Below are 23,608 nucleotides of genomic sequence, written 5' to 3' on the forward strand. Positions count from 1 at the left end.
ACATGTCCTCCTTTTTGATATTTGAAGACTAATGTGCAGGGCTTTTTTTTCTCATAGAACGCTCAGAACAGCGTTCCGGCACCTTTTTTGATGGTTTTTTTTTCAACTTTTGCATGAGCTGTGCTACTTCCCTATTGGCTTTCGAAAGCCAATAGGAATTGCTGCTGAGCGTGCCAAAAGACCCGGCCGGCAAACTTTGCACATGTAAGTTGTCTGCAGCGAAGGCGAATTGGCAGGAACTTTGCACCCCTCCCTGCTACCCAACTACATCATCTCCTAGTTAGTCCCGAAGATACCTGGAGGAGACTGGATCGGCGACGCCATGGTAACTTTCTCTTGATCTTCGGCCCTGCTAGGGCAATAATGGCTGCGGGCGCAAGAGGCAGGGATGGTGGGGCTGCTGCGGGCGGGAGTATGAGGGGCGGCAGTGGCCGGCTGCCCCCCGTTCTGTGGGAGCCGCGGGGCCTGCTCTACACAGGGCTGCGCAGGGTGGGCGGTGGTGCTGGCGGGGCAGCTGCAGGCGGGGTGTGTCGACAGCGGGCTGTCCCCCGAGGCCGGAGCCGGCACAGCTGGTGCTTTGGGAGCCGCGGGGCCCGCTCTACATGGCGGGGCAGCAGTGCTGGCAGGGCGGTTGCGGGCAGGGGCGCGTCATGTAAGCATAATTACAATATAAAATGTTATTGTTACAAATGTTTTTTATTATGCATTTATCATATTATAGTCTATTCTGTATTATTGTTGCAATGAATAAAATGTTTCTTTTATTTACGATATTTTTTTTCTTCAATTTATTTGTGTCCTCCTTTTTATTGTAAAAAAGTTGGTCACCTTAGCTATACACAAAACAGAGAAGCCCATTTTATTCAAGACTGTTGTGCAGAATCAGCCAGAATGTTTCATTTATGGTGGACATTTTCCTATGAACCCAAGAAATTGGGAAATTTGAGTAAATCATGGTTAAAAATAATATGCAGTTAGTCGTGGCTAAGAATATAACGTGAACATAGCTATTACATCAAATATTTTAATATTTTCCCTCCATGTGCACCATAAGGTCAGTTCAGATAGGATGTGCATATTCTTCTCCTCTTTAAAGATGGTACGTGGCAATCTGTTGGGCATCCCAAAGCAGTGGCCACCAGTTTAATGATGGTTCAAGGGTTTGGAAAGCCCATGAAATGAAAGTGATCCTCTGCTTATTTGTGTAGCTAATTCAGTAGTTGCTTTTTCTGGACCAAGTTGACCAATATCTCTCTCCTAGAGGAAGGAGAGCTGAGATCTCCTGTTCCTTCTTGTTGTACTTTCTGCTTCCTCACTTGCAAAAGATTGTAGAAGAACTAACCAGAAAGATGTTGGACATTAGAGCCAGAAGGTCCAAGACTGATGTGGTGGTTCCTGAACTACAGAAAGCCCTTGGTGCTCTCCGAGCTTAATTGTTATCTTATAAATATTTCATTGCTCACACTAAGTACCATCTACTAGCACTGATAAGGTTACCTAGTTTGGGTAATGAAACATCTGCAAGTAAACAATCAAGCTCAGAGAGCACTAAGGACCCCTCATTCCAATCCTGAGTTACACATATTCTCCTTTATTAGAGAAAGTCTTTCTGAGAGTAACTCTGGCCCTGCACTGGAGAATCAGTTGCACCATACAATCTAATTTTAATGTGTAGTGACTGGAGTTCTCAACTCCCTGAAACCATTTTCTGTAGATCTCATTTTTGAGAGGAGAAGATAAGAGGTACCATTTTCCATCAAAGTAATTATCTGTCTGCAGCCATTATGCACATTAGCACAGTCAAGAAACAAGGTACCAGTAAAATGTGTAATAATTACATTGGAGAGGGATTGTTATTTTTTCTATAGCTAGAATGAGAAGGAAGGTCAATTAAAACCATCTGTGAATACTTAGCACCTTATTATTGTGTTCTAATTACAGTGAACATAATATATATATTGAGTCATTAATCGCTGCTGAGTAAAATACTCCCTTGCCTTGGGAATATTGATCACCTTAGTAATTAGTGGAATGGAAAAAAGCAAAAGGCATTTTAAAAAGTAACTAAGATAGATAGATGGTTACTGGATTCACACATCATATTTACACATAAATAAGTGTTGTTTGATTTTAACCTAGCATAGTATAAAATCTAGCCATGGGTTTGTAAGCCATGCTTACATATGATATGATCTCATCCAATAGTGACTTCTCAACAAACTTTGATGAAGCAAATGATACCTTATCCCTAGCCAGGAATGCAACCATTCAGTTAAAACCCCGACTGAAATCAGCAAGATTCCTTTTATGTCAGACTCATCATCAAATGAGTTACTTTAAAATTTTGAGGAAAGCGTTGGATTTGAAGTCAGAGAGCCAGTTTGGTCTAGTGGTTGGCACCAGACTAGAAACCAGGTGACTATGACTTCAAATCCCATCTTTGGCATAAAAGCTGGCTGGATGACTTTGGGCCTGTCATTCTCTCTCAGCTCACAATGTCAGGGTTGGGCAAGTTCCTGTTGCAGCCAATGGCTCAACACTTAGTTGATCAGAAAAAACAGACCCTGCATTTGTGGAAAACACGCTAAGAAGAGAAAATTTGAAGTCATAAATTAAGGAATGACTAACAGTCAGGGCACAGCATTAATTACTTTCATGCAGAATGTATTTCTGAGAGAGAAGCATCCGTTAAGTAAAGGGCAAGGAAACTGAAGAAGGTGGAATGTCCATCGGTGGTTCTGGTACTTCTGCTTTTTCTTGAGTTGTTTCTGTTTGTCATAGCCTTCTTCTGCAACATTTTTTTTTTTCAATTTCCCAGTCTGCTGTAAGTTACAAGTCTAGAATTTTTTGGCTGTCTCTCATCAAAGCACCAGTAACCAGTTCAGCATTTTCAAGGTCAAAAGGGTCAGCTAGGGGTCATAAGAATCTTGATAAGGCAATTAAGTCCTAGAACCTCTGATTCCATTTTTCTATCTTCTATCCAGATGCTTTTTTTCCTTTTGTGGAATGTGAAATTACATGTCCATTTCTGGGCAGCAGTTGGTCTTACACACCGGGAGTCTTGTTGAAAAAAAAAAAGACAAAATCCAGTGTCCTTCCAATAAATGAAAAACTTCAAAAAATCAATGTGCTTGTGAGAACAAAACATGGCAAGTGATCAATGATCACAATCCATTTAATTTTTGTGGTACTACTTGAACATGTAAGGGATGTGATCTTGCTTGTTCAGAAAGGCAGATGAAAACATTTCTTTTCTTTTCTTTTTTGGTTAAAACCCCTCTGCTTTTTATGTAGGAGAAAAATCAGAAGATCAAGTTTGAACAAATAAAAGATTTTTGAGCAATTGCAGTGATAGTTTCTAAACAGTTGTAGATCAATACACCCTAGGAATTTTTGCCCTTTTGTCTGGAAACTCTTAATATCTCATAACTGTGGGAGCAATCTGTATGCTCAAACTTGATGGATAATTCTGCATTCTCAAATCTAACACTTACCCTTTAGTAACTTGTTAAAACATTTCACAGACTCTGCTTCGCAAAAGAATTTAATCGTCCTTTGCTCCTGCCCAGGGATGGATCTGCAAAAGTTAACTGGGAAGATAAAATGTTTTGAATTTAATGCATCCAAAATAGCAGGTTAGGGGATAATAACAGTTCTCCCCCACAAAAGAGAAGTGGAATGTAAGTGATCTGACAGTGAATTGAGCCATAGCTTTAGGATAAATGAACACAATAAACAACTATTAAAAAATCACAAGGGACAATAGTTTAAAAGCACTAAAGGCAGTCATTGGGTTGGAAAATGACCTGGTTAATAACTTTCAGCTAGAAAGGGAGCTAAAAAGTACTCATATAATATAAATTCATGAATTCAATTCCTCCCCCTTTTATAGCTGGAATGCATTAAATATAAATATATGATCCTCTAGTGTCACCTTATTAAAGTTTTATTTGTTAAAATAGTTCTAGCCAACTTTCACGTAATTGTAGTTTACCATACATATGCAGATATGCATCATAACAGCATCAAAATGAGCAAAAATAATTTGGATTCTTGAAACAGAGATCCACGAACCTTGGAGCATGATGTGTTGGTCATTCTGAAAGATTAGATTTCTAATAGCTGTATTGTGATTTATGGATTTACAGATTTGATATTATTTTTTTAAAATCCAAATTATGGATTTAGAAAATTCTGTGCCGCTCAAAATCAGCTTGATTGCAGCACCTTATAAATAAATGAAATAAAATAAATAAAACTGAAGAGAGGATCAAGAAAAACAAAGTGTGAAATTGCCCCAAAGCGGTGTTTCTCAACCTTGGCAATTTGAAGATGTGTGGACTTCCACTCCCAGAATTCTCCAGTCAGCATGTGTGAAAGCTTTGGCCATAACATGCCCTTTGCCACTTATGACTCAACTGTGTTTCCATTTAAATAGCTGAATGGATCTTGCGTTGCATAAATTTGTAGTGTGCTACTAATTTCCTTGGGTTAAGGATAGGTCATGATCACTGTTTGCAAATGAGGATATTCTTAGTGCGTGGACTGTGATTTGTCCAGTGAGCATTCTTAAAACAAAGATGGTATGTTGAAAAACAACCACACCTAAGAGATTGTTTGTTCTCATAGACTCCAGTTGCACTTCTATGCCTCTACACCCTCAGGGTGGGGAGTAGAGAAATTTATAGAGAATTGTAACTGCTGTGTAAAAGGAATGTAATTAGACAGAGGAATAGATTTTTTTTTTCCTGAAGTAATGTATCAAGAATTAACTACTTTTTTGTTAGTTGATTTCCTTGCTTGTTTTGAAAGAAGAAAAACTCCTGATAGGAACTAAGCGGTTGACTGGATCGCTTAAAATAAAATCTAACAAGGAACCATTATATAAACTTTATTTAGCCCAAGTAAGATCTAATACTGTTGCTCAAAAAATCTGATTCTGAATTAGTCAAAGTCTGTTTTAAAAAGATGTCCCTTAACCTACTGAAATTATTCATGATGTTTCCTTTATGAAGAAACTAAACGTCCTTCTGAAATTCTGAAAATTCTGTCAAACTCTAATAGTGGAGACTGAGGGGACCTGAGTGGGTAGAAAGTAATCAAGATGAACATAAATACAGGACGGAGCTTTTATCCTTTTTTCTCTTGCTGCGCTTCAAATGAAAATCAATCCCCCCTTCACTAGGATTAGGTCCAGAGGGAAAGATCAGTTGGCACATTAATCAAAGGCCTTGCTACCTTTTTGTCCAGATATGTTGGACTTCAAGGGGCATCATCCATTATTCTGCATGTCTAGAAATCTTGTCAGCCCAATATATTTGATAGGCCAGAGGTCCCCAACCTTTTGTGCACCGGGGACCGAATCCATGGAGAGAGCTTTTTCTGCTGACCGGAGGGGGCATGGTTTCCTGTGCTGCCTGCATCCCGCGGATGGGGCTTTGCTTGTTTGCACAGACTGGTTTCTGTCATGCCGCAGCCCGGTGCCGGTCGACGGACCGGGAGTTGGGGACCCCTGTAATAGGCAATAGATTGAGGAAAGCTGATATAGAAAATTCAGTAGGAGAGACAGAGTGTAGGACAAGAGGTAGATTCTTAATTATTTCAATGTTGTGATTTTGGTACTTAACGTTGCATACATCTGAGGCTAACATTAAAGGTAAAGGTTTCCCAGTACAATTGTGTCCAACTGTAGTGTGGCGCATGGAACGCTGTTATCTTTCCACTGATGGAATGGGACAATTCGCTGCAACCAACTCGCTGTGGAACATTTCTTCACGGCCAACGCACCATGAGACAACTCGCCATGGAACAATTCAATTTAATTATTTAAAAAAATTAAAATATTTTCATTTTTGTCATTCACATTTCATTTTGTCCCTCCTTTGGCATCCTTTCTTTAATGGTTCTATTCTGCCAGTTCTTTGATATTAATGTAACTCTTGTCGTGCGGCAAGTTGTCGCTCTGCAAGTTGTTCCCCTGGTGAGTTAGCCATGGCGAGTTGTCCTAAACCAGTGATGGTGAACCTTTTAGAGACCGAGTGCCCAAAAACTGGCTCCACCCCCACTCCACCCCCCTGCCCCACCCCCACTCTGCCTCTCCATCCCCCGCTCCGCCTGCCCACAGGACCACTCACTGCCTCCAGGGCCCGCCGCAGATCGCCCACGCAGCCCAGCAGCGCTATGGCGGCCACACCCTCTGCGCGTTCCCTGCAGCATCAACTGCATGATGGGGCGTGAGGGCAGAATCTTGTCTATGCTGCCTGGCTGCCATGTCCTTGGCTGCGCTGCTCTGTGTGGGCCACGCTCGGGGGCGACTCTCCTTCAGGAGGGCTGCTGGAGAGGAGGGGGTCACGGGGGGAGGCAAGGCTGGGGCAACGCCACGTGTGCCCACAGAGAGGGCTCCAAGTGCCGCCTCTGGCACCCGTGCCATAGGTTCGCCACCACTGTCCTAGACCCCTCACCAAACTGGTACCTATTTTATCTACTCACATTTGCATGCTTTCATACACTTCCCTAATTTGGACAATTCCTAGCAATCTGGGCTTCAAATCTTACAGTGCTTAGTCAGTATGCCCATTGCTAAGAATCCTTTGGACTGCAAGTCCAAATATCTGAATACATTTTCCCCCTTCTCAGTCTCGCCCCCCAAACCTAGAATTTCCTGGTAGTTTCTTTTAAAGCGCTAAGCAGATATGGTCCCATTCCCCCCCCCAGATCAGTCAAAGTCAACTAAGTGCTGCCACCTGCTGTGACCAGTTAACAAACTATTTTAGCTTTTATTTTAATTAAATGCAGTAGGTAACATCACAGCGTTTATCTGTTTGTTCTCTTGAGTCTTTCCTTGGCTGAGGGGCTTATCATTGAGAGTTGATGCCGAAGGAGAACTAGTTAATTAAACAGAAAGTCTAATTTTATTCTTAAAATTTCACGCCTGGCAGAAATTTTATAAAACAGTTTGAAAAATCCAGTTCTTTTTTTCAAAAAGAGGAGCATGTTTTGACAACATGTACCGTGTTTATATTGTCTAGGTATTTCTGATAGGTACGCCAAGAATGTAGACTCATTATATTGATTATAGTAATAACTTGCTGTCTAGAAGATTAATGAAGTGAAGAGAAACTTATACACTCCGGGTGAATCACCAGTCAGATATAATCTGTAACAAAGGCTCATTCCCTTCTCTTTTCAATGGCAGTCACATTTTTATATTTAGTTTTTAACAATTAACAACTGTGTTAATTGTTGCATTTTACTTAGTAGATCTGTGTTTGTTATTGGAATTGTCTTTCCCCATCAAATACAGGGATACAATTCTCACTATCCCAGTATATGAGAATTGTGGTCTGACATAGCTAGGAAATGCCAAATTTGAAGGGCAGCTAATTTAAGCAATGTATTTTTTCATAGATATCTAGAGACAGAAGTGTTCAATGCAATATTTTTTTTAAAAAATGTGCACCAGGGATAGAGGCAGTGGTGGGATTCAGCCAGTTCGGCAGAACCGGTAGCTAATTTTTTGTTGCCCAGGCCCAGAATGGACTTCCAGAAGCGGCATCCATACAGAAAACCGGTTGTTCACATATCTGAATCCCACCACTGGATAGAGGCGGGATTGCTGATAAACAAACTGTGACTTTGGTGTCATGGTACAGCAGACTCAAGCCATGTACAGATAATCCTTGACCTATTATCCACAATTGAACCCAAAACTTTTATTGCTAAGCAAGGGAGTTGTTAAGTGAATTTTGCCCCATTTTATGACTTTTCTTGCCACAGTTGTTAAGTGAATCATTGCAGTTCTTAGATTATAACATGGTAGTTAAGTGAATCTGCCTTCCCCATTGACTTTGCCTATCAGAAGGTTGCAAAAGGGGATCACATGATCCCAGGACACTGCAACTGTCATAAATACATGCCAGTTGCCAAGCATCCCAATTTTGATCACGTGACCATGGGGATGCTGCAATGGTCATAAGTGTGAAAAGCAGACATAAGTTTTTTTTTCCAGTGTGGTTGTAACATTTCTGCAAGGGTCTTGGCATACATTGTTCTGAGATGTTATAAAGTTTATAAAGTTTATGACTCCTATCTTTCAGGGAGAATGTGATTCTGTCTAGGGCTAGTGTAGAAGCAGATAGAATTTTTGTATCATATTTGTAATTGTTTTTATTTTAATTCTGTTTGCTGCCCAGAGTCACTTGTTGAGATGGTTGCCGATATAATAGATACAAATAAAAACACAGAAGTGGATATTCTGCATGAAGAATCTCTCTCTCTCTTGCTAGGATTTGGTTAGAACACCCCATTCAGTCCCATATAGTTTGTAAACCAATGTTTCTCTGCAATTTTAAGTATGTATTTTCCACTCCCAGAATGAGGAATTTTGGGAGTGAAAGTCCACACTTCTTACAGTAGCTGAAGCTCAGAAAAGAATAACTTCAGGGTTTGGGGGGAGGTTTACTTTTTCATTTAGTATCTACATCTTTTTATATGACATGCTAAAGTGCAAAGTACTATTTTATACTGCTTTGGTAAGACCACACTTAGAATACCGCATCCAGTCGTGATCACTATGATAAAAGATATGAGATTCTAGAAAGGATGCAGAGAAAAGCAATGAAGATATTATGGGATTAGAGGCAAAAATATATGATGAACGGTTACAAGAACTGGGTATGTCTAGTCTAACAAAGAGAAGGACTAGGAGTGACATGATAATAGCTTTCCAATATTTGAGGGGCTGACACAGAGAAGAGGGCCCCAACCTATTCTCCAAAGCACCTGAGGGCAGAACAAGAAACTTATCGAGGAGAAATCCAGCCTAGAATTAAGGAGAAATTTCCTAACAGTGAGAACAATTAACCAGTGAAGCCGCTTGCCTTGTGGATGCTCCATCACCGGAGGTTTTTAAGAAGAGATTGGACGGCCATTTGTACAGAAAGGCATAGGGTCTCCTGCTTGAATAGGAGGCTGGACTAGAAGACCTCCAAGGTCCCTTCCAACTCTGTTAATCTGCTATAATGTTATTCTGTATTTCTAGGGGTAACCATCAATAATATACTTATCCACTGATCAGCTTGGCTTAATATCACAGTTACCTTTGTGGAGATGGATCCTTTGCTCTTCTTTTATAGTTATGTAAAAAACAAACCATGGAGGTTAGTTGAGGCTCAGCACAGTCAGACTCCCTTAGTTCACTGACAGAAGACTTATCAGCATCCCTATTTTTCTCCAGGGACCAGATGGAGGGCCAACCATAGGTTAATCTCCAAATCCAGTTAGGTTAGATGCAGCACCATGGTTTACATCTGTGTTTTTTAAACTTGATAACTTTAAGATGTGTAGATTTCAACTCCCAGAATTCCCTAACCTGGCTAAGACATTCTGAGAATTGAAGTCCACACTTTTTTAAAGTTGCCATGTTTGAAAATTGTGGGTTTAAATGATAAACAAATTATTTGAATGCAAATTGTGATGTAAACACACTTGGCAATGGTTAGTGGAAAAACTATTTTTTCTGGAATAAAGAAAGACCAGACTTTTTCAAAGCATAGTGTAACTGATCATCCATTTTTTTTGTGATACATACATGTAGTTCCTGACATATAATCAGAGTTGGGATCAGAATTTTGGATGCTAAGTAATATGGTTGTTAAATGGAACATCAAGTGATCAGACTTAATTTTATGACCATTTTTACATGGTTGTTAAGTGCCAATCTGATTTTCCTAATTGATTCTGCTTGTAGGAAGTTGACTGGGAAGGTCACAATCACATGACGGCAGCTACTTGAGAGACTGTCTCACCCCACTGGTATTGGCCCGTACCACCCATGCTGGCAGAGGAGGCATGTTGCAGGTCCCGTCAGCCTGATTATTCCGGCTGGCAAGGTCCAGGAGGCGAGCCCTTCTCTGCTGTTGCTCCTGCCCTCTGGAGCATATTGCCCCCAACCCTCCTATCTTTTTGTAAGGGCCTCAAGACCTGGATCTGCCATATGGCTTGCAGCCCCAATGGGGGAACAGCACAATGGAAGTGGTTGATCAAGCAACAACCGATCCCATCTCCCTCTACTCTGTCCTCCCCATGTGTCATTAGATTTGAACATCATTTTGATTTATTTATGTTTTAATGTACTGTTTAAATACATTTTTATGACTGTACATTGACTGCCCAGAGTTGCCCTGTGGTAAGATGGGTGGCCAATAAAATTTATAAATAAATAAATAAAATAAATAAATACTGCAGCTGATGTAAATTCAAGCTCACTGCCAAGCACCCAAGTTGCAATCATGTGACCATAGTGATGCAATGGTCATAACTTTGAGAACAGATCATAAAGTCACTTTTTTCATTGCGGTTGTAACTTCAAACTGTTGTTAAATGAATATTCATAATCAATCAACCAATCAGAATAGAGCTGGAAGGGACCTTGAAAGTCTTCTAGTCCAATCCCCTGCTCAAGCAGGAGGCCCTATACCAGTGATGGTGAACCTTTTAGAGATCCAGTGCCCAAACTGCAACCCCAAACCCACCTATTTATCACCGGGTGCCGGGTGGGCGTGGCCAAGGTGGTTATGGCAGACTGGGTGGGCGGGGCCAGGGCGGCGGAGGCCAGTCCCTCGCCATCTCCGGGGCATGGCACACATGCCCACAGAGAGGGCTCTGGCACGCATACCATAGGTTCACCACCACTGCCCTATACCATTCCAGACAAGTGGCTGTCCAGTCACTTCTTAAGAACCTCCAGTGATGGAGCACCCACAGCAGCTAAAGGCCAGCTGTTCCATTAGTTAATTGTCCTCACTGTTAGGAAGTTTCTCCTTAATTCTAGGCTGCTTCTCTCCTTGATTAGTTTCCATCCATTGTTTCTTATTCACTAGATCCTGGGATAATTTAAATTTCATTGGTCTCCTTTATAATGGATTGAGAATGGTTAGGGGAATGCCCAAGCCCACAGTTTGAACAGACTTAGTAAAATAACACTAAATTATTAATGGTTTTTTCCCCAGACCAAATTGATATATGCTTATGGAATTTTGAAACACTATTTTCCCACTGACAATACAGGTAATCCTTATTTACTGATTGTCTGTTATAGCAACCATGTGCAGTTATGGTCACTGAACAAGATTTCCTATAGCCTATTTTAAAGACCCATAAATCTTCTGAGGACATTATTGAGGACTTGAATGAAAATAAGAAGCTGTTGAGTAATATATGTGTCTTTGTTTTAGCAAATTTCAAAAGAAAAATGAAGATGCAACAGGGTATCCGGGCATGAGAGGAGAATGGCTTGAAGATTTCCAGAAGAGAAAATTTCAAAGTGAGACTGATATCAGCAGAATTCCGAAACAACCACTAGTTCACCGGTTGAAAAAGGCCATGGGAAATAGTGAGTTGTCACTACCATATTCACAGTGAATAACAATGTTATCTATGGAATGTGTAAAGGAAAAGGTTAATTTTTATACATACACACACAGATAGATAGATGGACACCTGCCAACATGTATATGCGCGCATAATTGAGCTTGTGTTTGGCACAAGTACTAAAACATGATTAAGTTTTTTTTCTAGAGTAGAAAACAATATTAAAAGACAATGCTGAAACTTAATTTTGGTTTTCTATCAAGTGAAGACATTAATCTGATTACAACAGAAAATACATTCTAATGGGGTCACTACTCATGCTTTTAAAAGAGTTTTACCAGGAGGAAAATAATAAATTGTGTATCACAGGTATATCTGCAGAACAGTGACTGATTTACTGCATTCAAGTTCTGTTGTCATTCTGTGGAAGATAAGACAAAAAAGCAGTTTAGATAAATCAGATTGCGGATAAAACAATGGGTTTCTCCTATCTACTTGTCAAGGAACAGAAACTCAATTTAGATAGATAAAATGGATGATAGAATTTGACAGACAGGGGGGAGATCAGAAACATGCAAGTGGCAAGATAATCAGATATCAGAGCAAAAAGATTGTGTCGATTGCTATACTCAGCACTAATAAAGATGTAAGAAATACTTCTGTGGGGCTGTTGCTTTTAGCAAGTTCCGAACTAGCTATATTTTATTCTACACACAGATGGTTTAACCATAATTATTGGATAAATAAATGCTCCAACACTGGAAGTTTTTAAGAAGAGACTGGACAGCCATTTGTCTGAAATGGTATAGGGTTTCCTGCCTGAGCAGGGGGTTGGACTAGATGACCTCCAAGGTCCCTTCCAACTTTATTATTATTATTATTATTAAATCACCTTGGTGGAGTTCTCACCCTTTATGTGGGCCATGTTAACCCATCACAACTTTTTTAGGACCGCCATATTAATAGGAGTTGGCAGTGGAGTGACTTTGGGCAAATTGGCACAGGCAATTCCCCACACACACCCCCACACACCCAAATATCCATGGACGCTCCATTTATATTTCATAGAACTGAGTAACAATAGTACATTCACTCCAGCGGTTAAGGTACTAGACCAGAAAGCAGGAGATTATGAATTCTAATCATGCCTCAGGCATGAAAGTTAGTTGGATAACTTTGGGCCAGTCATCCTGTCTCAGTCTAATCCACCTTACAGGATTGTTGTTGTGGAGAAAATAGGAGGAAGAAAAAGTATCAGGTATGTTTGTTGCCATGAGTTATTTATAAAAATAATAAAGGCAGACAAATACATACATACATACACAGAGTTACATACATACATACATACATTTCCAAAAATAAGGACAAAACCATATAAGCTTTAGGTGTTGTTATAAGATTTTGGACATTTTTTTAATTTGGTTACTTGTACTAGGGACATCCTATTAAAAAATCTTCATACTAGGTCAGTGGTGGCGAACCTTTTAGAGACCGAGTGCCCAAACTGTAATCCAAAACCCACTTATGCATCGTCAGGTGCCGGGTGGGTGTGGCCCATTGGCTGGGTGTGGCCCATTGGCTGGGTATGGCTGCAGTGGTAATGGCAGACTGGGTGGGACTAAAAAGTTCAATCAATCAATTCCAACTTTGCAAGATCTTTTTTTTTCCGCGAGAAGTTGAAATTGATTGATTGATTGAACCTTTTTTTTTTTTTTGCACACGGCGGCGGAGGCCTAAAGCAAAAAGGTTTTATAAAACCCAGCTGAAGGCCTAGGACTGGGGCGACGGCGCGTGTGCCCACAGAGAGGGCTCTGAGTGCCGCCTCTGGCACCCGTGCCATAGGTTCACCACCACTGTACTAGGTGACATCAGTGTGTCACTTGTTTGAGTTGGGCAGCTATAGAAATTGAATAAATCAGAACAGAACGATATCATGGTTTTGTAAAATATGCGGCCACCTCTTTTATTAACTTATAGTTTTTCTTTTTCAGATTCTGCAAACACAAAGGGCTCTGCTTTGGAAGTCCCACCAGCCCAGAAGCCTGGATCCACTTCCATCCTCGAAGGACTGAGAACCCCATTTGCTTCTCTGTTCTCGTCCTTCAAGAAATCCAAGAAGCAGCACCTGAAGCCTCCCCACAAGCAGCAGCAGCAGAACTCTTCACAGTAAGCGAGAAATGTCCTATGGCATTTGAAGAGCCATTCTGTTATTTGGTCCGCTTCCTCATATTTGTTCTGCAAGAGGCTTTATTCAGAGAGGGTTTTTTTTCCAATGGACCTGCAATATATATATGTTGAAAATAGAGGAAGTCCTCAACTTCTGACTGCAATTGAGCCTGGAATTACAGTTGTAACTCATGCTGATGATTTAGCCAATTTTACAACATATTTTTTGTGGCAGTTGTTAAATGAATGCTGCGGTCATTAAGCAAACCCATTGTTCCACAATGGGCATTTTTTGTGGGAAACCAGAAGTAAATGCTGGTTTCAGCAAAAATGTCATAAATCATGGCCATATGACCCATGGGATGCTGCACAAATGCGAGTTGGTGGTTGAGCACCTAAAATGCGTTCACACAACTCTTGAGCAGGGGCAGCCATCAGGACTTTGAATCTGGGCTATAAGTACTGGTTGTTGTTGTTTGCTCCATTCTAACTTAAAACATTCACTAAGTGCCTGTTTAGTAAGTCAAGGACTATCTATACTTTCACTGTACTTTTGGTGAGATATTTAAAAGGACTTTCACAAGTCTAAGGACATAGAGCAATCAATTTTCTCTATCCTGACATCTAGGACTGCAACTCAAGAGAATTCCATTGCAATGACCAGGCTAGCAGGACGTTTTTGAACTTCTCTCTGACACATCTGAAGGACACTTGATGGGCAAATTCTGTAATAACCAACCTATTTAGCCCTTCTATGCTGTCACCATTACTCTAAGTTACCCCATTGGAAGAGGCAGAAATACTGAAGACTGTACAATAGTATTTCAAATATCTAACTCAGGACGAGAGGAAGCTACCTCATTAATCGCGCTCAATATTATCTATAGTATATAGCAATAGCAGTAAATCTGCAGACTTTCAGGTCTTCCCAGCTAAGTCTCCAGATGCTACCTCTTGGATCCAGATGTCTTTTGCATGCAAGCTAAGTATTTTACTACTCAATTGAGTCATTTTATCTCAAACTGTTATGGCATAGCTGTTCAGTAATGTCAGGCATTTTAAGAGACGTGGTGGGCTGTATAAAAGCCACGGAGGAATTATCACTTCTGAATTGCAAGTTGTCAGCAAAACTTGCATATAGATCTTTTATTAGATTTTTTTTTAAAGCTTTAATTTATATGAGTGCATATATTAAACATAGTTGTAAACAATAGCGTAGCAAGAGGAACTGATGGCCAGTGGACTAAGGCAGTCATAGAATGGATCCCACTTGATAAAAAGCATCCACAAATGAGACCTAAAACAAGATGGATCAATGACATCAGCAAGTATTGTGGGCCCAATTAACAAAAGAAAGCTCGGGACCTTATTGATTGGAAACATGTGGAAGAGACCTTCATCCTGCAGTGGAGAGACAATGGCTAGAATGGTTAGTTGTAAACAATATATCTATATAAATTTTTCATAGAGGTCGTGAGGCTGGGAACAATGAAAGAGATGAACATAATACATGGAAAGATTTTTTTTAAAAAAAACAAATTAGTCCATAATTCTTAAAGCCATGCTTTTTTGTAACTCGTGGTTTCATTAATTTATGGCTTATAATACAAACTTGTGTTTCTTTTATTAAGTCCTCAAATATGAAATTGCTATTTTGCATGAAAGAAAAAAATGGGATCTCTCTGCCTTTTGGGCAGAGAATCTATGTGCTTGCAGATACTGTTGAATTGCATCTTTTAACTTCACTGCTCAGTACAGGTAGACCTTGACTTACAACCATTTCACAACCGACCAAAATTACAACAGCAATGAAAAAGTTACGACTGGTGCTCCTTACAATCATTGTAATATCCCGGTAATCACACGATCAAAATTCGGGTTCTTGGAAACTGGCATGTATTTACAATGGTTGCAGTATCCTGGGGTTTTTTGATCACCATTTGCAATCTTACCAGTTAGCTTCCAACAAGCAAAGTCAATGGGGGAATCCAGAATTGCTTAATGGCTGTGTGATTCACTTAACACAGTGAAAGATAGCATTGGTTCACTATGATTAATAAGCTGGGGAAGAGTTTTGCTTCCAAATTCAATTTTACTTAAAAAAAAAAATAATAGCAAAAATATTCTGGAAACCAATCTAAAATTATACAGAATGCTCTACTTATTCAGAGAAATAAGAATAAGAGAATAATGCTTTAAGCCTAAAAAAAATAAATTAGAACTAAACACAGTGTCTAAATTAGGGTAGTTATTTATTCCTCAGTGAAAACCTGAACCCCAAAGCAAAGTTAGTTGCTTCCTGGGCAATCCCACAATTTCTTGGGACCTACCAGAGTTGTTGGGCAGAAGATACATTGCATGCCTCAATTCAGGCATGGAAATGTCTTCTTCCATATTCCTGAAATTCTGCCTTTATCTTTAAAAGAATAGCCATTTTGACCTGTGGCAGTTGATGCAGAAAGAACACTAGGCAAATACAGTTTGAAAACTTTAACTGTTGTGTCATAACCTTCCTGAGAGAACTCTCAAGCTTCTAACCTCTGAGAATTCCATGAGCTGGTCCAAATGAAGAGCAAGGAACAGGAGCAACAGGAACACACTCTGGAGTTGGAGAGGTGGTGGAAGGTTTAAAGCTAAGACTGGTCTTCTATAGTGCCAGTCACTGCTGTGGTTTGACTAGGTCTATGGCTGCCCTCTTCTGCCACAATGTTTACCTCTACAGAACAGATTCTTTTTGTTCTATCTCCGTAGCTGTCATCACAGTGCCCCATTACTTGAATCATTCTGAAGTTGCTTAGGTTCATGGTTGCTTACATTCATGGTCACCTAGTTCATCTGGCCAACAGTCCATCCGGCTTCCCTCTTTAGCTTCTGATTCAGAAGAGACCCTAGCACTTTCTCTCTAAGAAGCGAAGGGGTGAGGAATCTCCTGAGGGCACATGTTAAAGTCATCCTTGAGAAAAGGCTCTCTCTCGGGTCTGGAGACTGCCTAGAAAATTTAGATCGGCAGGGAGATTGAAGTGTACAGGTAAGTCACAATTAGGGCAAGTTCAAGTAGTGCAGTATTTGATATAGTGTGAATTGTAAATTGATACCAGATGCTTTTAACGTGAGCCAAAATTCAGTTAATGCGAAGCTAGTGAGTATGCAAATAAGGCTAGTGCATATGCAGTTGCAGTTGGGTTTTTCATGTATTAATCTTCATGTTTGTAAAATGGAGAGAAAGAAAATTCTATTAGAGGAAACAGTGCACGTTTTAAAAAGAGGAGGCTCATTATTACATTGGAGCAAAAATTTGATATAATTGAACAACATGAATGTAGTCACAGCAAGGCTAAAATGGGACCATCTACATCAGGGGTGTCAAACTGTTAGCCCACAGGCCGGACGCATCATCCGGAAGCCGCGCCCACCCCATTGCCGGCAATGGCAAAACAGTCCCGATACGTCTCGCGATGTCGTGTGACGTCACGAGTTTGACATGTCTGGTCTACATGTCTGGATAACTGAATCTGTGATTGAATTTTTTGTTTTTTATTTTGCTTTCTGTAACTTCTCTATAGAAAGTTAACCATAAACCTATATTATAAATATATTCTTTTTATCATTTACTGTAATGTTTTATTAACAAACACATACAAATTATGTTTAAAAATTTTCACTGCCTATTTCCATTGGGCTAGAACTAATTACCATATTTTCCATAACAATATCACTTTGAATAGTACATACTCAAATAAAGCAAACCATTTCATGAGATTCATTAACTAATCGAGACCTACCTATAACTTTAATTGTCAGTGCCAACTGGCTGTTCAATACAATAAGCACCGAACAGTTCCTTATTTCAGCCAGGTTTTAATGCCTAAGAAGATGCACTTTTAATCTTTATATGAACTCAGATTGCTAGTATGATCTTGTTTCCAGGTTTCAGAGTTGTGTGTAGTGGTGACAAATCAGCATCTGCAGTATATCACAAAAATGTCAAAACGACAAGTACATGGTGACATCATACAAATACCATCCTTATCTGAGACAAGTACTGTACATAAATCACGGCATTTACATGGTTGTATAGTCAAACATGTTTTGACATTTAGCCAATTAATGGTTTGAAAAAGTCTGAATTATGCAGAAGAAGATGCATGTTTTAGAGAAAAGAAACAAAGGGGGGAGATGGTGAAAACAACTTGATGAAATCTTAGCACTCACAGCAGTCAAGGGATTTTGTGTTACAGTTTTATTGCAAATATTTGCATTGCAATGGAATGTTTCTGTAACAGATTTTCAGAAGATGGTTTACAGCAATGAAAAGAATTTATCTGTAAAGGTCATAAAGAGTGGGGGGTTGTTTTCTCTCCCTCTTACAATTTGCTCTTTCAGAGTTATTAAAGAAGGCTATTAGCAAAATTGGTTTTGGCTGGGGGAATTCTGGAAATTGAAGCTCACCCATTTTAACATGGCTGAGATTGAGAAACACCCAGTGTTTGGAGGCTGTGTGTCTGAGTTGGGTGCAAGCCACAGGGTGGCACTATTGCTTTCAAACTTTGTTTTTGTGTGCTTTCTAGTGCCATTGTGAATGAAACAAAAGCCTGAAGCAGATGGTGATTTTGACTGTTCCAGCAAAGCTCCAATTATGTCCAAAGATATTTTTTTTTAAAGCCTAATTACAGTATACTTCTGATGGACATTTCAAGTTTGCTCTGGGTATGAGTTTTGCTTTATTTTTACCATAACCCTAAAGTTAGGGATAGATAACTTGCAGTTTTCTGAACACTTGGCTTGTGTTCCCTGCAGCCCACCTGACCAGAATTACTGACAACTGAAAGTATAATTTCTTATAACGTTGAGACCTGAAACACCTGAAAATGTAACCTATGTACTACAATGGGTGTAACAAAGTTAAAAAGCAAAGAGTCGTTTCAAAATCCTTCCAAACAATAAACCAAAATAGCACCCCTATTGTGGCCCTTGATCTCCCAACCCTCGGCAAAAAAAATCATTGCTGCCCCACCTGACAAAATATTATTCCTTTTTTTTAAGCTTCTATACATAGCCAGAAATTCCAGTAGTAATGTATGGCTGTAAGAGCTGGACCATAAGGAAGACTGAACACCAAAGAACTGAAGGCTTTCGAATTGTGGTGTTAGGAAAAACTCTTGAGAGTCCCTTGGACTGCAAGGAGATCAAATCAGCCAACCCTAAAGAAAATTAAACCTGACTGTTTTTTGGAAGGACCGATAGTGAAGCTGAAGTTCAAATACTTTGGCCACCAAATGAGAAGAGAGGAATCCTTGAAAAAGTCCCTGATATTGGGAAAGATGGAAGGCCAAAGGAGAAGGGAATGGCAGAGGATAAGATGATTAGATAGTGTCATTGACGCAATGAACAGGAATTTGGGCAAACTCCAGGAGCCTGGTGTGCTATAGCCCATGGGGTCATGAGGAATCGAGCAGATTTAGCGACTGAACAATTACAACACCACAGTGCAGAGACAGAGTGTTTTCTAGAGCAGTATTTCTCAAATTTGGCTACTTTATAATGTGTGAACTTGGCTGGGGAACTCTGGGAGTTGAAGTTCACGCATCTTAAAGTTGCCAAGTTTGAGAAACACTCTGCTACAGCAAATTGGACTTCCTCTGTGTTGTGTGGGATGATGTTACTTACTGATTACAGGTACTTTATCAGGCCTCATATGATGTAATCCTTGCCTGAAACAATTCCCACAGTGTCATGTGATGCATAAATAAACAATGCTATCACTATACTGATTACAACATGCTTTATTTACATCTTCTGGAAGAATAATTTTGTCTACCATACTGTGGAATTTGTTTTGAAGAGGACAGAGCCTTGAAGGGACCTTTTTTGCTTCTTATGAGGTTGAAGCTCTTTAAAAACATGAAATTCTGCAATCAGTACTGGAATCCGTCATGGAGATAAATAAAATGAAGGTGGGATTCATCTTCCCCTCACCTAACACAGGACAACTATGGAATCCAGATGGAAATGCACACTCATTACTCAAAGCCTGGGTGGGCAGATAATCTTATAATCTAATTGCTTAAACTTGAACCATTTGAGGTGGGAAGGAATTACATATGATGCTTGTTTACATCATAAATATTCTCTCAAGTCACTAGGTAAAATTTGTTGGCATATGTAGCACCTTCGAGCAGGTATTTAACATTAGATCTTATTGGTGGGCAAGCACATAATGGAGCAGGGACTCTGTCACATGTCCAAGTTCAAAGCTGTAGAGGAATTCCTGAGAGTGCAAGTGCACTGACCAAGACAATGTGTGGATGGAAAGTTCTAGAAGCTAGCACAAAAGCTGCATTTCTGTGGAGTTGACAGAAAACAATGGCAGTATTTCCCTGCTAAAGCAAATAATTTGACTGGGATTGTGAATACGAATTGGAGAGATTGGCATACAAAGAAAATGTAAACTTTTGTTCCCAGATTTGTGACCAGAATCTCAACAGATCTGTTATTACACACACACACATGCAAAAGTAGGCAATCTTGGCCATTAAGTTCTCTGTGTCTAGTTTTATCTAAGAGGTCAGCAAGACAATACCCAGAAAGCAAAAAAATCTGAACAAAGTTGTCAAGATAAGGCAGAGCTGACCCTATAAAGTTATTAAATGTTGTTATTATTTGATAATTCCTCTAATAGATTCCTCCTGTGGAATCACTTATCCTGAGAAATAAGATCTGCATCCTACTGTTAATGTGTTAAAATGGGCATGAGGATTAATGGGTCAATAGAGAATGGACCTCCTAGACTGTGAGTTAGTGGTTATTTTGATTGTTGTTGTTGTTACTACTAGTGTTTCTGGACTGTATATTACTGGGACTTCTATTTATTTCGTTGATATTGTTTACATAGCTTTTCTAAGCCACTTTCATTCTTCTGACTGAAACTGCACAAAATACAGTCCTAAAAGAGGGTACTACTTCTAATCCTGTGTTTTGTATCTACCGGTTGTAATTCTTGAACCAGCCCCAAGCCATCTCATTTTATTCACCATGACCACATTACACTTGCCAACTTCTGCATTATCAATTCTCTGTCAGAGCAAACAAAACATGTGCTGGGTTGGGTTGGGTTTTGCTTTGCTTTGTTTTGTTTTGTTGCTTTCTTAATTTTTCTTTTGGGGAAAGTGGCAGACAAGCTTATGCATTTCAGTCTACCAAAAGTGTGTGAGAGAGGCAGGTTCATAATAGCACAGGATGCCCTGAAATAGAAGGGTAGCTAAGATATTCTTGGATTCCCTGATATTAAATATTTGCTCACTGATAAACAGGACTTTAGTTTTAAAACACTTACAAAAGAGAGTTCAGAAGAGAGTACCATGAAAGTGTTGGGGCACAAATGAAGGATTGTTTGCAAAGGATTCTGAAAGGAAATATCATAAGGATGCCAGTGTAAAGGGTCTCTTGATACTGTCATGAATCAAACAGTGCAATAATAATAACTGTGTTGGATGTTCATATTTTGTATTGTGCTCCGTAGGAATATAAAATTGTATGAAATAAATGGCTTTGGCCATGCTGAGATTTCTGGGCACTGAAGTCCACAATCTATAAAACTGAAGAAGGCTGAATTAGAAATAGGTTGTTAATATTTCTCTTCATAAGGGTTTGGTTTGGTTTTTAAAATGGCTGTTTCCAAGACGGCAGAAAAACCATGCATAGTAAACAATCTCCAAAGTTTTAAATTTTCCCCCAAATATATACAATATATCATGATGAAATAGGCAAAATCTGCAGTGTAGATTTTAGATTGTTTTTCATATAAAGGAGAAATAGCACAACTGAAAAAAACTATTTTTAACTTCCTCTTTTACCACTTTGGCTTAGAGGGATTTTTTTTCCACTGTTCTGCCTCTAATTGGCCAAGGCAGCTAACATGAGTCTGTTTTATTTCTTAAAGAAAATTCCTTATAAGCAGGGGAGGGTGATGTTCTTGTACACTGCCAGATGTAAACCTTTTAGAAAGGACTCAGAACTTTTCTGCAATAAGAAAAATTATCATATATTATAGGAAGCAAATCCTTGGTGCTTTCTGAGCTTGGTTGTTTGCTTGTAGCACCATAAGTGCCGGTAAGTGTGGGTTTTGCTTCCTGTTTGTATATATAGTAAGCTTGCCCTTCTAATGTTGTTGGGAGTGTGGTTTTCTCCTTGGTAGTTTCTTGCTTGAGTATTGTTTTCTGCTTGATCGTTTGTCTGGTGTTGGGAAATTCATGTTGAACATTAAGCAAACATCCTAATATTAAGATCAATTTGATAATGGAGGCAATTACAGAGAGGTGATGAGTTCTGTTTCACTAGATGTGTTTCTAGCAGAGACTAAATAGACATTTGTCTAGAAAACCTTAATTTAGTTTGTTGGGTTGAGTAGAATGTTGACCTCGCCCTGAATGGCTTTTCTAATTGTATAATTCTAGGTAAAACCGGTAGGAAAATAATTCTTAGAGGAGGGGCAAACTTTGGAAGATAAATTTGAAATGGCTTTCAAATTCCACTTTGTAGAAGATGCTTAATTTGTCTGTGTCAGGTCAATCTGAGATGATGGTGGCCAGTTTTGATTATTTAGCATGCAGTTCTGCAATGTGATACAGACAGGGTAGAAGTCAAAGTAGACGTCTGGTAGAGATCCATGATTACATAGTACAGGTAGTCCTCAACTTAATAACAACAGTTGGGACCCAGATTTATGTTGCTAGGTATGGCGACTGTTAAGTAAGTCATACTCAATTTTATGACCTTTTTTACCATGGATGTTAAGTGAATCACTGCAGTTGTTATGTGAATCACATGATTGTTAAGCGAACATAGCTTTCCCCCATTGACTTTGATTGTTGGAAGATGGCTGGGAAGGTTGCAAATGGCAATCACATGATCCCAGGACATTGCAATTGGCAACTAGCATGTATTTATGACAAGTGCTCGAAATTTTATCACATGACTGTATGGATGCTGTGGCAGTTGTAAGCATGACAAGTGGTTATAAATCACTTTTTCAGTGCCGTTATAACTTTGAATGGTTACTAAACAAATAGTTGTAAGTCAAGGAGTACCTGTAGTCCTTGGCAGAGGTCACCCAGTGAAAGCAAATCTAAGGAAATCAGCTGTTTTCTGGGCTCTGCATTAGTACTGATATTAGTCATCCAAGCAGCCTTATTTTATGCTTTGAAAAAAATATGAGGATAGTTTATGTGGCTGGAAGGACATGAACATGATGACAGATCTTTATATTCTTATTTTTATTTTGAAAATACACTATTCCTTCTCCAAGAAAATACTGTGTATTCCAAGATAAATATTCACTATTCTGCTGCAATGTACTGGGCATTGTAAATCTTCATAAGTTTCTGTTTAATTTGGGAGCAAAGGCATCATTATCCCATAAAGGTCTTTTTTTAAAAAAAGCTTTGTACTTCCCTGAGCCTCAGCATTCCACTGAATTGTTATTGTTTCTTCAATAAGGCCATTTGGGTTGTGCTTATTTTGGCTCTCCTGACCTCAGTTTGCTATTAAAGTAATTGATGGGTGGCACAGGCCTTGAAGCCTGAGAGTCTTTAGTTTGTTTGATCTGCTGAAAAACTTCCTAGGTATTGATTGACTCAGGAACAGCAGTCGTAGTTTCTGTTTTGCTATCAACCTGGGGAGTAGGAAACTGGCACCTGTTTCCTGGCTTCTGGCATTGGAAACAGGATTCCTGATAGCCCTCACTTGATCCATCACATCACTGTAATAATCTGTAATGTTCTCCGAAAGTAGGAAGACTGAACCCAGAGGAAGGTAGATTTCCTGCCACATTCATTCAAAATGAATGGAAGAGGGAATTAGGGGAGCTGCAGTGAGTTAGGCAGAAACGAAGACACTAGGCCAGGCGTAGGCAACCTTGGCTCTTTTATGACTTGTGGACTTCAACTTCAATTCTGGGAGTTGAAGTCCACAAGTCATAAAAGAGCCAAGGCTGCCTACCCCTGCACTAGGCAGCATGCCAAGGTTCTTGCTTTAATAGAAGTGATGGAGATTGTTGCAGCCTGCATTCTTTCAA

The 23,608-nt window shown here is 39.6% G+C and overlaps 1 protein-coding gene across 1 annotated transcript in view; it reads left to right on the forward strand.

Moving 5' to 3' along the window:
* The window catches only part of EXPH5 (exophilin 5), a 56,343-nt gene that overhangs the window by 11,246 nt on the left and 21,489 nt on the right, over positions 1 to 23,608 (forward strand). The window contains exons 2-3 of the mRNA XM_015813003.1: positions 11,235 to 11,392; positions 13,362 to 13,536. Coding sequence (XP_015668489.1) covers positions 11,235 to 11,392; positions 13,362 to 13,536 — 333 coding nt within the window. The remainder of the gene's footprint in view (positions 1 to 11,234; positions 11,393 to 13,361; positions 13,537 to 23,608) is intronic.

Source organism: Protobothrops mucrosquamatus, unplaced genomic scaffold (assembly GCF_001527695.2).
Source record: "Protobothrops mucrosquamatus isolate PMUCROS unplaced genomic scaffold, P.Mucros_1.0 scaffold_66, whole genome shotgun sequence".
Taxonomy (NCBI): domain Eukaryota; kingdom Metazoa; phylum Chordata; class Lepidosauria; order Squamata; family Viperidae; genus Protobothrops; species Protobothrops mucrosquamatus.